A 15333-nucleotide genomic window follows, 5' to 3' on the forward strand; every position below is an offset into this window, starting at 1 on the left:
CTAAAATGAATGTTAAAAGTATCTTTAAAATCTTAAAAATTCAGGTTATAGGACATAGAAGTACACTGAAGACTCAGTGGTTGATTCGCAAACACTATTCAAGAACATATAAAAATTCAGGTTATAGGACATACAAGTACACTGAAGACTCAGTGGTTGATTCGCAAACACTATTCAATAACATAGGTCTCCTGAATTAAATGTACCTGACAGAAAAAAGGGTCTTGTTAGTATTCTCTCATTTTGATTGTTGAAGGGCTTCAATTCACTCTTAAACTTCTGGATTTCTTTCATACTGAATTTAGTGCAGCTGGACTGATGCTGTTGGTCAAGGCAAGTCTTTTCCTTTCCATCACATATACCAAACTTTATGAATTGATGGTTTGTAAAGCACTGGTCACATTCTCCACAGCGTACATTCTTGTAAGGCCCTTTGCCAGTGTTCATATAATGTATCATTCCCTCCTTAGGCCTAACTATTTGCATTCTTTTGGAGTATGCACCAAATGTTTCCAGAGCATTTTAGTAGCAAGTAATAACTGCTCCCTCGTTCAAGCAAATCTAAAATGCACTCATCAGAGACACATTTTTTTTTTAGGGTTTATCTTAATTCTGGAATGATTTAGAGATGATGTAGTAGTTGGTCATTGTTTTAACAAAAGCATAATAACCTGCTATTTTCTTTGTGTGAAGGTACAGCAACTTACCTGTTAAGGCTTTCCCATAATCTTTATAAAAACAGCACCCATTGCATATTTTAGGTCCCCTTAGCTTTGGGGGTGATTTGGGTTTATGTGGTGAGAATTGATTCTAGATGTTTCTCCTTAATAACAATTTAAAACTAAATACTCGCTTGTTTGCTTTTGTTTTCTGGTAATAACTGGCTTATGGCCCTGGGAAGAAAAATTTGGGCCAGTAAAACAAGCTGGGTTAGCCTGGTTTTTCACTGACTCCACAAATCACCGTACCATTTGTACAAAAGTCCACTCCAGAAGGAAAACGCTTTGAAGGTAGGACTCTAAATCCTAATCTAAAGACCCAAGATTAACTGTTGGCCAATATTGCTTCCTTTGTGGACGCTTATCAGTCTAGTATAAAGAACACTAGACTGAGAGACAGAAAATGTGAATTTTATAAGCAGCCTAGATTCAAGAAACGGGGGCATATTAGGATGGTCAGGTAATTTACTGTGTAAACCATGACACTTTTGAAACTGAAAGGGATAATATTCATGATTATACTAGGACAGCAGGTGGAAACTGGGACTGTCTTTGGCAAACCAGGACATGTGGTCACCCTAAAGACCCTTGAAAAATGATGCTGTGAGCCAGGCATGGTGGCTCACGGCTGTAATCCCAACATTTTGGAAGGCTGAGGTGGTTGGATCACGAGGTTAAGAGATCGAGATCATCCTAGCCAACATGGTGAAACCCTGTCTACTAAAAATAGAAGAGTTAGCTGTGTGTGGTGGTGCATGCCTGTAGTTCCAGCTATTCAGGAGGCTGAGGCAGGAGAATCACTTGAACATAGGTGAAGATTTCAGTGAGCCGAGATCACACCACTGTACTCCAGCCTGGAGATAGGGTGAGACTTCGTCTCAAAAAAGAAAACAAATGCTGTGATTAGGGAACTGATTTTAAATGTTTATCTCTAAAGGTTAGGACTGACAAATGACTAAGTGACTTTTCAAAGTAATTAGTGGATGAAGAAAAGTTTAAGTAGTCAGAGCAAGGCTTTAAGAACACCATCTCCTTAAGATTCTATTTTCAGTCTTGCAAGAAAAAAATTTAAGAAATTATTCTTTACTTTCTCTTTCCCAACACTTCTATGAATACACTATGCTGAATGCTTCCATTCTTATCTTTTGTCACTGAAAAATATTATTCATGTTTTATATGTGTATGGTTTTAAAGAGGCAATAATGTTCTTCACATTTCCCTTTAGCCCAGTTTGGGAGAAGAAAAAGGGAAAGGGGAATAAGTAGATGAAGAGGAGGTATGGAATTTGCAATACAAGTCCAGGGCAGGCACTTTCCCCTAATTCCGCTTTCTGGAGTGGACCTCAGATGGATAAAGGTAATCTTGGTTCCAGAATATTTATTGTATGATGACATCTTCACAGGCTATGATTCTATTGTTGAAAGGTAAGTGTTGTCCATATAATATGCTCCCCAGTGCAAGGCAGCTACTTAGCGCCTGTGCCCATTTGAGCTTGCTTGACATGAGATCTGCTGCTCTGCTCTAAGTCAGGGGCATTGACACCAGATGGATACATCTCCCAAGCTCCTGTGCCAGCTGGCTTCCAGTCAGGTCTTGTCAATGGGAGACAGTGGCAAAAAGAAAAGAAAAGTGAGTATTTCTTTCCTACCTTCTTTGCCTCTAGCTGCAGCACCCTGAAGGAACCCGTGCTCTGCAGTGGGGGTTCGGCGTCCTCTGTGTGACCCTGGCCTTGAGCTTTGTGATGGTTTCCTCCCTCCACCCCACTATCCTAGGGATAGCATTGGCTTTCTGCTGTTACTAATTTCTATCCCAGTTCTGGAGGAAAAGATCAGTGGAAGGGACTTACCATGAGATGGAATGTAGATCTTACACAAGACCCTCCCAAGGGCAATTTGATTATTCAAAAATTTCACCTTTTCTGTTGGCTTTAGACCTTAACATGCATAAGACGCAACTCAGTGCATTTAATATTTGGTCTCCAAAGCTGAATGAATGTGCTCCACCAGAAGACCTACCTTATCAAATACCCAATATATGTCTTAGAGATTGAGGTGTGAAATTATGAATGAATGAAAATGTTTTAATAAAAGGAAACTAGAAATCAAATATTTGTATAAGGATAGATTTGACTTTTTATGTACTTTCAATGAGCTAGAAAATGCATGCTATAAATAAAATATACAAATGATTTTACATAAATAAAGCATTAAAAAATTCACAAATTTTATATCTGGTTATTCACAGTCTATGAAATAATGTTCCCAAATTATATAGTTTAAAATACACAATGTTTCAAGTTGCAGACAAAACCAGGATAGTTTTGGTCCTAAATCATAACTATTAACATAAGTAGAAATTACAATTAATTTTATAAGTGTGTTTAAATTTTAAATACTCTAGAATCTGAAAATATTAAATATTAAATGGAGGGATAAAATTATCAAGTTTTGTAACAAAATTGAGGTAAAAAAAATATGCATTAAATTATACCAAGATAAAACATTGTTTCCGTAACTCATTATAAATATTTCATCTTTCTAAAGTACTCTTTGATTACCTCTGGCCTTCTGGGTCTGGTAATTAAGTTGACGTAATATTTGCACATAGCTACTGATTGCTTAATACAGACAGACCTATCAGATAAAATTAAAATGCTGCAACTGGATCAGAATGATGCAATCTTGTCTTACATAAATATACAAATCACAGTATGCTGGCACTATATAATTTCAGCTTTAGTTGCCAAAGGGGATTTAGAATAGACTATAAAATTGTATATAAAACAAACCCTTACAAGGATATACTATGCTGACTACAAAGAAAGGCAAATTAAATATACCTGCTCCCACACAAGAATTGTTGCCTAACCTCATATGCTAATTTGAATATGAAGACTCACTTTTTAATTTTTTAATTTTTTGAGACAGGGTCTCACTCACTCTGTTGCCCAAGATGGAGTGCAGTGGCGCGATCTCAGCTCACTGCAGTGTCTGTCTCCTGGGTTCAAGCGATTCTCCTGCCTCAACCTCCCAAGTAGCTGGGACTACAGGTGTGCACCACCACACCTGGCTAATTTTTTTTGTATTTTTAGTAGAAATGGGGTTTCGCCATGTTGGTCAGACTGGTTTTGAACTCCTGATCTCAGGTGACCCACTCGCCTCGGACTCCCAAACTGCTGGGATTACAGGTGTGAATCACCATGCCTGGCCTGAATATAAATACTCACTTTAAATTATATTAGGTGTATCTTTATACTACAATGTATCCTGGCATTTATTTTTTTTAAATCATTATCAGAGATTCCATGTTCTACTAGTAAGGGAATTAGCATTTTCAATGTCCTGTCTCCATTCCTCCTAGCCTCTCTCTGCTCAGGTTTTGGAAAATATATCTTTCAAATGCAATTGCAGTACCCAAGGAAAGTCCTCCCACCCACACCACCAGTGTTCATCCTGTGGGCACCCCACAGTCAACAGTTTAAGACCATTCTGAATAAATGCAAATGTTTGATTCAATTTTTCCAAATCCCAATCAACTGGCTACACTTTTTATTGTATACAATCTTTCCGACATTACAGTAGAGCAGTCTAGATGGCTGGGAAAGGCAAAAGAACCCTGGTTGTGATTATTTTTTCTAACAAAATGGAATTAAAAGATGAGAAAACCTAGTAGTATTTTAGCCTGGTGCTTTTAGCATCCCCAACTTATAATACTATAAATTCACAATAGTGAACAACCTAGTGACAACTTTTAAATAAAATACTGGACAGCCAGGCACAGTGGCTCACACCTACAATCCCAGCATTTTGGGAGGCTGAAGTGGTTTAAGATCAGCTGGGCCAACATGATGAAACCCCATCTCTACTATAAATATAAAAAATTAGCTGGGTGTGTGGTTGTGCATGCCTGTAATCCCAGCTACTCAGGAGGCTGAGGCAGGAGAATGACTTGAACCTGGGAGGCGGAGGTTGCAGCGAGCCGAGATCAGACCACTGTACTCCTGGGAGATGACGCGAGACTCTGTCTTAAAAAATAAAATACTGAATAATTATGTGCTATATTAAATTAATCATATGCTCACAATTTTAACTTGGATTTATTTTGCAGCTAATTTGATGCTGTCTGAAAATCAAGCAGGTGATGAAAACTACATATTTTGAACATGAATTCGGTAACCAGGGAGCAACTTAGTAGAAACTAATAAGGCCAACAGCTCAGGGAAATTAGCCTATTCATTTGACATACTTGGCCTCCATAAAACTGCCATGGATTCAAATTGCACACAAATGTAATACAACTTCTTAAATGCTACTTTATAAATCTGAAAACTTTTAAGGAGTCAACATGCTAATCCCCAACAAAAGCAAAAATAAAACTATGGTCTATGTGGTATCACTGTTATTACCACTCTTTATAAAGCACTAAGTACACATAGGTGTTTGAGGTCAGGAATTCAAGACCAGGCATTGTCTCTTGAACTATAAAACTTTCAGAATCACAGCATTTTACACCTGAGAGGAATCTTAAAGCATACTGAATTTCACTCCTCATTTTATAGCTGAGAAGAGTGAGGGGAGGACTGACCATGAGAGTCAGCATTTTTCAAGCACCCAGGCATGCTGGGTTGGGTGTTTCAGTTATAGTTTCTCTTTTCTCACAGTCCCAGGCAGGTTGCATTAACCTCCACTTCATAGCTAAGTAAATGTGGATCTATCATTATTGAATAATTTCCCCCAAATAAATGCACTAATGAGGAACAGAAGGAATCCAACGTAAAAGTTAGTGTTCTTCTCAGAGTAATAATTTGCAAAGTATGGTCCTGGGACCAGCAGCCGGGGCATTACATGGTCACTTGTTAGAAAGGCAAATTCCCAGGCCCACCCCCCTGCCCCCCGATCCCCAGGCCTACTGAATCAGAAACTCTAGGGTGGTGCTCAGCAATCAAGGTTTTGTTTTGTTTCTAATAGACAGGGGTCTTGCTGTGTTGCCCAACATGGTCTTGAACTCCTGGGTTCAAGTGATCCTCCTGCCTCGGTCTCCCAAAGTACTGGAATTACAGGCATGATCCACTGTGTTTTTCCCTCTCTGCCAACAATGTGTATACAACAAGGCCTTCAGGTGATGCTGATGCTGTTTGAGAGCCACTGCTCTACAACATGTTGTCTCTGAAACTTTACTTGGTAGTATGCATATTAAAATATATATAACTTAACACTACACTAGTGTATTGTACTTTCGTTTAAGGGATACTTTATTTTAATGGATACTTCAATGAAATTTTGCTTTGGAGGTTACATGGTCTGATCAACAAGGGGATTTATAAGAAAAATAAATGTGAAAACTATTCCAAGTAAGCAAATGCTGGCAAAAACAATCTGAAGAATTGGTTTTGGTCAGGCACAGTGGCTCATACCCATAATCCTAGCACTTTGGGAGGCCATGGCTGGTGGATCACTGGAGCTCAGGAGTTCAAGTGGCCAACATGATGAAACCTTGTCTTCACTAAAAATACAAAAATTAAGCAATATAGCAAGACCCCAACACTACCAAAAATACAAAAAACTAGTCAGGCATGGCGGCACATACCAGTAGTCCCAGCTACTCAGGAGACTGAGATGGGAGAATGGCTTGAGCTTGGGAGGTTGCAGTGAGTCAAGATCCTACCACTGCACTCCAGCCTGGGTGACAGAATGAGACTCCATCTCAAAAAAAAAAATTCACCTGGTGTCAAAAATAAGACTCTTTGAAAGAAATCTTCTGTCTGCCTTGCAAAGACCCACTGAAATTAATGGACACTCTCACAGGACTGACTTTAATATTAAATACTTGCTGCAATCAAAACTAGGTATAGGAAAATCAAGTAGAGAAATACTGAATGCCTAGCACATAAGGATCTAAGTGAAAGTTAATAAAAGTAGCTCTTAAGAAAGGCATCTCATGCAAAATTAAAAACTAAGAGTTTCATGAAGACATGTTAAGAGTTTCGATTTAGAAGCTTTACTTTCCCAGTTTTAAAATATCATGAATGAAATGGTGTCTTCATCTAGGTGCTTCTCCAGCAAAACCCCAGCTCAAAAACAAAAATCATGTTTGTGCCAGCACAAATTCAAAAATGCTCTTATAGGAGATGTGGCCATTTCACATGAACATTCTAGTAAATATGCACATAGAAAGTACTCATTACTTTCGGTTGGTAATTTTTCTTTAAATATATTTCAATGATTTCATTGTTTGACATTCTCATAGTTAACATATACTGAGTACAGAAAATTCTGTAGGAAAACACTATTTTTTAAATGTAGTAACATTAAAATATTAAAATGTCCCCAGTTTATTAAAGGATCTTAAGATTTAAAGAAAAATTTCCTATGCACATACAATGTACCTATGAAATACTGTATTATTATTACACAGGCAAATGAGGCTGTTACTGTAAAAAAATGTGGTGTCTAGAAATTGCAAATCTACGTGAAAAATCAACCTCAATTTATCTAAATGGGATTTTGGGGTCATGACAGACTTAAAATAGAACTCAAACTTCAAATTCTTTAAACTGAGCATCTCACTAATGCCACTTCACAATTATAAAAACACACTATGTAAGCGTCTCTACAGATGTTACAGGTAATTATTTCTGTTAATTCCTCCTAAAATATTAATATTAGTAATATTAATAAATCAGTATTAAAGAATATTTCAAAAGGAGAGTAGGGAGAAATGAAGCAAGATCATAACTATAATTACTTAATATGAAAATAACATTTCATTCATTTGCTAATATGTGGAAAAAATCCTTTCTAATTAATTCCTCCTTTATCCTTCTTTAAAGACATTTTATTTCCAGCACACTGAGGATTAGTGCTACGGATATTACCAGTGCCTTATGAAAAACTTTGGCTTCCAGAGCAGTCACACCTCACAACCCCAAATTGGCTCCACATGATGGATTTTAAAGTGGGCATTAGAATTCTTCTGAAACAAGGCTGTGTACCTTTCAGAACATTCACATTTAACCTTGTGAGCTCACTTCTACAAGAACAATGAACTTATTTGTCAGCTGCCAGGGGGAAAATCAGCTTAATGTAGAGATTAATTAAATCAGGCTGAGAGAAGCCAATATCTCAATTTTTTAAAATTAAAATTTATTTAAAGGAGTAAGTATGGGTGCATTACATAAACCTAATAGCTTTTCTAAAAAAGCATTCATTCCAAAAGCATTCACTTTTAAGGCTGCCTCATTTTTCACCTTCGTTGTAGTTAAGATTCTGGTGTTCACCTGACAGAAAGTCTTTCTGACAAAACAGACTTCCTTCAATCAAGGTCATAATTTGAAACATTATACAATAATAAGATTTTAAGTTATGAATGGAAAGAAAATTAGGAGACTGAAAAGATATCAGAAATTTCTACTCGTTTTTAGATTCAGAAAAATATAATTACAGGCCAACATGGTTCTCATAGAGAGGAAGGACGTCAGCAGTTACCTGAATGTAACCCCTTCTCGGCATTTCCAAACACCCGAAATGTGGTTGTAATCTAAGGGCCTTGTTACCAAGTTTCTAGGTGAACCACAGAATTGAAGCAACCCGGCACAACTTTATTTCTTGAGAAGATTAACCCTTAACTATGAAAGTGCAGAAAGGAAGTTTTCAACTGCTCACTCACCATGACTACAGTATTCAAATACAACATTCAGAAAAATAAAACCTGTGAGAAAAAGATAACAGGTGGGCAAGCAAAGCAGCAGTGATTCATACTTTCAGTTAACCAACTGAATGGTGGTACTTCTTTCTAAAGAAGTGGTTCCTTGATTTAAGAAACAGAAAAGCAGCAGTGTACTGGAAGAAGACTGGCTGAAGATCTCTCCAGCATGTGAACTACGCCTTAGTACTTCCAGAATCCTGAGTGACAACACATGATCTGTGTGATGATATGAGTACAGAGCACATGAACAACCAAAAGATTCTAAGCTCAGCCTCTTTCCCTAACATATTTACAGAATAATTTTAAATTTCAGTTTCACCTCCACTACTTCAACTATTTTACCCTGTAAATTGATGAAGGCCTTTGTGAACTGTCAAATAGCAAAAACAAAAAGTAAAGGTATCTAGATAATAAACTTCAACCAAAAGTAGTCCTTGAGTAATTAAAATGTTATTTCATTAAGCTCTTTTTAAAAGAAAATTTCTTAGAAGTCCACATTCTTTACATGTCTTCACCCTGTTGAGCTAAACAGGTCTAAAGTATAATAAAATCAACATTATTTTTAACTTGCGTTATTGGTGGTGGTGCCAAATGAGAAAAGAGCTGTTTTTGCCATTTTGGGCTGGATGATTAAAAAAAGAGAGAGAGTTGTTTGTATTTTAAATTTAAAATCATAAGCAATTTTTAAAGTTAATATAATATAGAAGTTCTCAGAATGAAGCAGAAGGAAGGCTAAACTTCATTTTAGACTCGTGGTAACACCAAAGCAATTTGAGGAATGTGAATTGGAAGAGAACTAAACTATTCACACAAATTTGGAAGAGAACTAAAATTCACACAAATTTGGAAGAGAACTAAACTATTCACACAAAACTTGAAAAGAACATTGATTAATCAAAAGCCTGTGAATCCTGGGACATACCTTTACTGACGTCTATGGTGAAGAGAGTCCAGAAGCAGTCGCACAGCAAGTACATATAAGGCCTAAGTTTAAGAACTGCAATTAGGAGTATTTTACATTTAATTTAATCTCAGTAGAGGAAAAGGTCAGATATGATTTTAAAAACAGAATTCCTTCTCACCTTTCTTCCATGGTACTTCAACCATTACAAATTTATTCAGGAAAACTAAAAGTATTTAAAGAAGAGGCATCTAGTTCTAGAGTAATCTGGCACATTTATATGTGAAAAAATTATAAATCACTTGATACATCTATAATACACATAAAAATTGTATTTTAATAATACTCTTTGTCACTACAATTTAAATCATTCCGTTATGAAAATTTCTTAAAGAGAGAATATTTCTTCAAAACTCTAAATTAAACAGAGCTTTATCAATTAAGTTTACAGCAATATAGCCTTTAGAAATACATAATTCTTCATTTTATAATAATACTTCCCCCTTAAAAATTTGCCATGGTTTGTCACAGATTTAAAATACAAGGCACCTAATGCTATAAAAGAATAATACAGTAAATGTAGTGTAAGTGAAGCAGATATTTTCTCAAATATTTATTCTTTTTAAAATCCCACAAAATTTGCACAAACATGCTTGTTGCATAAATTAAACATTTTTTGTGCCGTTCATTTGCAATATTCTACAAAACTCAAAAATATAATCCATACTTATTACAGGTAGCTTATTTTAGCCTTTTACCTGTCAGAAACACTGATCTATGAACACTTAAATGATTTCTTGAAAACATTTTCATAATATAGTCCAGCATTTAACAAATATGTGAAAATAAAGTCCCAGAACATTAGGATTTATTCCTTGATTAGTTCAAATGATTTCAACAGCTGAATTCCTTGAGATGTGTAAGGCAGGTTGGTCCTTTGGATGGACTGTAGACTGGAACTTCCTATAATTGTAGTGATATGTACACACCTACATAACAAAGTGCTTCATTATGAAAATGAAGAAAACATATATGAGAAAAATATAGTTTAGAGTTTCAAAGAACTGAAACTGTTATTTTTCAGACTAGGCACTGAAACATTTTTCTACAAAAACTTGCCAGAGATTGTCTCTTCGCTGTATAATGTTCCAATTTCAAGCTAAAAACAAAAACCACAGAAGTGTGATTAGATTATAATCTTCATAGCTTTAGTTTGCTATAGTTTATATCTTAAAATTGAAATATCTATTTTCACTGTATACATTCTTAATACCTGGATACTGAAACTTGGAGTATTAAGAACTTATGAATGTGACTTCTACAGCAAGGCCAAAAGCTGACATCAATACTAGAGATTGTGTATTACAAGTTAGTTTTACTCCTGGTATATTACACCATTACTCCTGCAGAGACAAAGACACTTGCCCAGTCTATTCTACTCTATTGCAATCCATCTTCATTAGTTTTCACTCTTTCTCCTTTATCCAGCTCTCACATCTAAAAATACCGAAACCTTGCTGGTGGGTATGGCTGGGTTTAAGTGTGAGTATGAGAACAATGCACAGCATACCAAAAAAAAAATAATACTTAAATTACAGCATTAAAAAGCTTTCAAAGAATACAAAGTCCTCACTTAATGTCATCCATAGGTTCTAGGAAACTGACTTTAGTTTCCTGAATAACATTGTTTTGTTCAATGATGTTTCATTATAATGTTGATGCAAAAAAAAATGGTTTTGCTGTCATTTTGCTTAAAGTCACAGTTTACAAGAACCTAATGATGATGTTAAGTGAGGACTTAAATTGTGTTTACAGTTTTTTTAAATTTAAAGATGGCACATAAACACATATTTAGTTCTACTTACACTCTAAAACTTCACTTAAAAAAAAAAAGACAATAAAGGGATAAAAATTTTTTTAATACGAGTAAGGTCTTGTTATGTTGCCCAGGCTAGTCTCAAACTCTTGAGCTCAAGTGATCCTCCCTCCTCAGACTCCCAATATACTAGGATTATAGGCATGAGCCACTGCGCCCAGCCTGGAATTATTTTCTTAAAAAGAATAAACCACATGGACAAAAAGAAAAGTAGAGAGATGAGAAAATAACAGCCAACTCTTAGCAATGGAAAAATAGGACCAGATATCTCTGTAAAGAGGGGTGAAGAAACAACTAAAAACAAGAAGACTGGCACAACATCTATAGAAAAAGCAGACAGTCTCAGATGCTCTCTCTTACTTTTCACAGTTCGCCAAGTGCGTTTTCTCTATCCCAGGAGAAGACTTAAGGTTTATTCTCCAAAAAGAGTAGTAACAGGGAATCTCTGGATAGGGGAAATACCAAGCAGAATCCTACATGGCTCAGATAAGTAATAATTATTTAATGACAACAATATAAACACTGACTACAGATCTATCCAAAATTGATGAGGAGGATGCAGAACTGATAGGGAGACGGGAGGCATGTGAGGTGGGAGCAGAGGAGGAGTAAACTTGAAAAAAAAAAATCTTTCCTCATTGATCTTAGTGGAAAAGTCAACTGAAGATGCCTAAAACTGAAAACACATGAAACAGAAGTCACAAGGATGATGCTCAGGGAGATAAGGAGGAAAATACTGAAAGAATCAGCTAAGAGTTTAATTTTCTCAGAGTGGAAAGAGAATGAAAGCAGGATGGGCAGGGCAGGGAAGGGCAGGGGTAGCTGCCTTGCACAAGAAGTCTTGGGGAACTAGAGGTAAAATCATGTGCAGGTATAAACATCATAACAGTACAAACGAGGTTTAAAAACAGCCCACTAAAGAAAAACAGAAAAACAGGACAATTAGCCATAGGTTAGAGGCAAGTTTACCATAAGGATAATGAAACTTAATCTTCAAGGCCAGTGTAAGTGTTAACAATTGACAGGAGTTGTACAATGTTCTAGGTAGGGAGGAAAAACTCAGTAGCAATTAAAAAACATTTCAATATAAATTGCCTAAAGATGTCTCAGAAAAAGGGACCTGGATCTTCAGAATTCTAGTATTTTATTGTGATCTTGCATTCTAAATAAATAATCACTTTTGTACCTGCAAAATCTGTAGTTGCATTTAATTCAAGCAAAATATTAAATGTCATTTACTCTATCATCTAAGACATATAAAAGACACTATTTCTTAAAATGTAAAAAATGGAAAAATATTCCAGAAGCATTGCTAAGTGACAAAGCACCATCAGAGAATGAGAATATACACTGTGCCAGTTATAAAAAAAAAACACACATATAAAGACTAGTATTTTCCAACCAGTTGTACACCAGAATACATTTTTCTTACTTCTATCATCAGAGAAAAAATATTTTTCTAAAACATATCATTAAATGAAATAATCCTTAGCATTAATAAAAATAAGAGTTAAAACTTTCTGATCATTTGAGTCAGGCACTACTGTACATACTTTAAATTAACTAAGTATTTACTCTTTTAACACTGTTATGAGGGAGGTTCTATTGTAATCCCTTTTCACAAATAAGAAAACCGAAGCATCAAGAGATTAAGAACCTTGCATGGGGCCATACAGCTAGTATGTGGAGAAGATGGAATTGGAGCCCAGACTTTAGCCCCCTTAGCCTTTAAGACTGTATTGCCTCTCAAAAAACTAATTATAGAAAATCAATCCTGTGTTGGAACATTACAGAAATAAGAACCTTACTCAACACTAAATCCAGCTCACATACAAACCTGGGCTACAGACAACAGCTAACTAGTTCCATCCTCCTGAGAAACATTGTGCATAGAAATGAGACTCTCACACTGTTCGCTGTCTTCTGGAACTCTTAAGAAAAAAAAAAAAGCAATAATTAAGAAAAGCTTTAGAGCTGAAAAGGAACCTTAAACCTTATTTATTCCACTGGCTGAAGCGATATGGGCAGGATGCAAGTCAGTGGCAGAACTAAGATTAGGATACAATTTCCCAAGAACTTGTCCCAAGTTAGTGTTTTTTGGTTTTTGTTTTTTAAATAAGAGATAGGGTCTCACTCTGCCACCCAGGCTAAAGTGTAATGGTACTATAATAGTTCACTGCAGCTTTGAATTCCTGGGCTCAAGTGATCCTCCTACCTCAGCCTCCCAAGTAGCTTGGGACTACAGGTATATGCCACCATGTCTCGGTAATTTTTTTTTTATTATTTTCTAGAGATAGGGTCTTGATATGTTGCCCAGGTTGGTCTTGAGCTCCTAGCCCAAGCAATCCTCCCACCTCAACCTCCATAGTCACTGGTACGAAGTTCTTTTTATGGCAAAATGTAAAAAGCTTTCTTTCTTAAAAAGAAAGAAATTTGAAAGAATAATTGAAACAATACTACCATATTCTATTGTGAATTATGTTCAAACCAATACAAGTTTTCCATATTTAAGTTCGTTATGGCAAAACAGTAAATTTTTTGGTATTACCTATGAATCAAAACATTTCTTTTGAAAATGTAGTTACCAGGTGGCAGATCATTTGGGGTCAGGAGTTCAAGACTAGCCTAGCCAATATAGTGAAACGTTGTCTCTACTGAAAATATAAAAAGTAGCTGGGCATAGTGGTACATGCCTGTAATCCCAGCTAGCCAGGAGTCTGAGGCAGGAGAATCACTTGAACCCAGGAGGCAGGCAGAGGTTGCAGTGAGCCGAGATCATGCCATTGCACTCCAGGTTGGGCTACAGAGCAAGACTCCATCTCAAAAAAAAAAAAAAAAGAAAGAAACTATCTTATTACCCAAAAGATCTAAACAAATTATTTTATTTTTATCTGCATAAGTTATAATCTTTCAATAATTCCTCACAAAATCTCTAAAAGCTAGGCCAGCATGATGTGATTCTCAGTTTATTTAGCAAACACTATTTAAAAAAATCTGTATTGGGTCTAAACCTACCTCTGAATTCGATGTTTTCTGCATATAAAAGCAAATATTCTTCTGATTCCTACCATCACAGGATCCCAATTATTATAATGGCATAGGAGAGTTACAATAAAAAATGAAAAAAATACAGGGATAGCTCCTGCAAAAAATAACCAAGAAAACTGCACCTAAAAATAAAAGAGAAAAAAACAAACCCACAATTATCATTAAGGCAAATTCTCCCCTTCATTGCAAGTTTTCTATTTGTGAAAACCAGCAGGAATAAGAACATCAACAGACAAAATTAATCACTGACAATTTATTATTCTTAAGTGTATTATTATGAAATAAGAATTCAAGACTTCAACTTAAAATTCCACTTGTCTAAATTACCAACAACAATAGTTCTTGCTTGGAAAAGAGGCTAAAGGAAAGCCACGAAAGCATGCTTTCCATTTATTAGGCATAGTACACTGAGAGTGGAGATAGATAGACAGTATGAAACTTTGGTCTTGCACACCATGCTGCTCATTTCTTCTTCACTATTTGCTGCCTAGTCTCAAGTGGTTCCCTCTGCCTCAGTTTCTGAAGTCATCTTCCAAAAATGCACAGTTTTGTAAAAAGTTATAGTTGTGCTATAATGTGTATGCTACAGTTTTTGTCAGTACCAAAAACAAATGAAGTACAAATTTATGACACTTAAGTGCAAATTTATAACACTCAAAACTAGCTTGATTATCTAGTAATAAATGAAAAAAGCTCAAAATAAAATAATTACCAAGTAAATGAAGAAAAAACATAGGAACATTTTCACTAAGGAATGTTAGCTAGAGAAGACAAGCAACACAAGCCTCATCAGTGAAGAGCCCTCTGATGTCAACAAGTCCTATCCTCCAGCCCATCATTTATCAGGGTTGTCAAGAAAATAAAAAATATCAGTAAGTAGGATGGAGTTGTTAAAATCAAAAAGAAAAAAAAATAAGGAAAACAAATAAATAAATAAATAAAAAGAAAATAAAAAATAATGAGATGCCATAAAGTTAAAAAAACAAAACTCATTCTTCCCTTTCACTAGTTCACTTTTACCATCTAGACTCAACTAAGGATCAGAAACAGTTGTCAAAGAAGCCCACAATGATCAACTACTAAGA

The 15333-nt window shown here is 35.7% G+C and overlaps 1 protein-coding gene across 1 annotated transcript in view; it reads right to left on the bottom strand.

Moving 5' to 3' along the window:
• Nucleotides 1–7840: 7840 nt before the first annotated feature.
• SLC35F5 (solute carrier family 35 member F5) overlaps nt 7841–15333 on the bottom strand; it is a 43176-nt gene continuing 35683 nt past the window's right edge. The window contains exons 14-16 of the mRNA XM_002749509.7: nt 14216–14370; nt 13038–13131; nt 7841–10483 (exon numbers count right to left, since the gene is read on the bottom strand). Of these exons, the coding sequence (XP_002749555.1) occupies nt 13056–13131; nt 14216–14370 (231 nt within the window). The 3' untranslated portion in view covers nt 7841–10483; nt 13038–13055. The remainder of the gene's footprint in view (nt 10484–13037; nt 13132–14215; nt 14371–15333) is intronic.

This window comes from Callithrix jacchus, chromosome 6, assembly GCF_049354715.1.
Source record: "Callithrix jacchus isolate 240 chromosome 6, calJac240_pri, whole genome shotgun sequence".
NCBI classification, from domain to species: domain Eukaryota; kingdom Metazoa; phylum Chordata; class Mammalia; order Primates; family Cebidae; genus Callithrix; species Callithrix jacchus.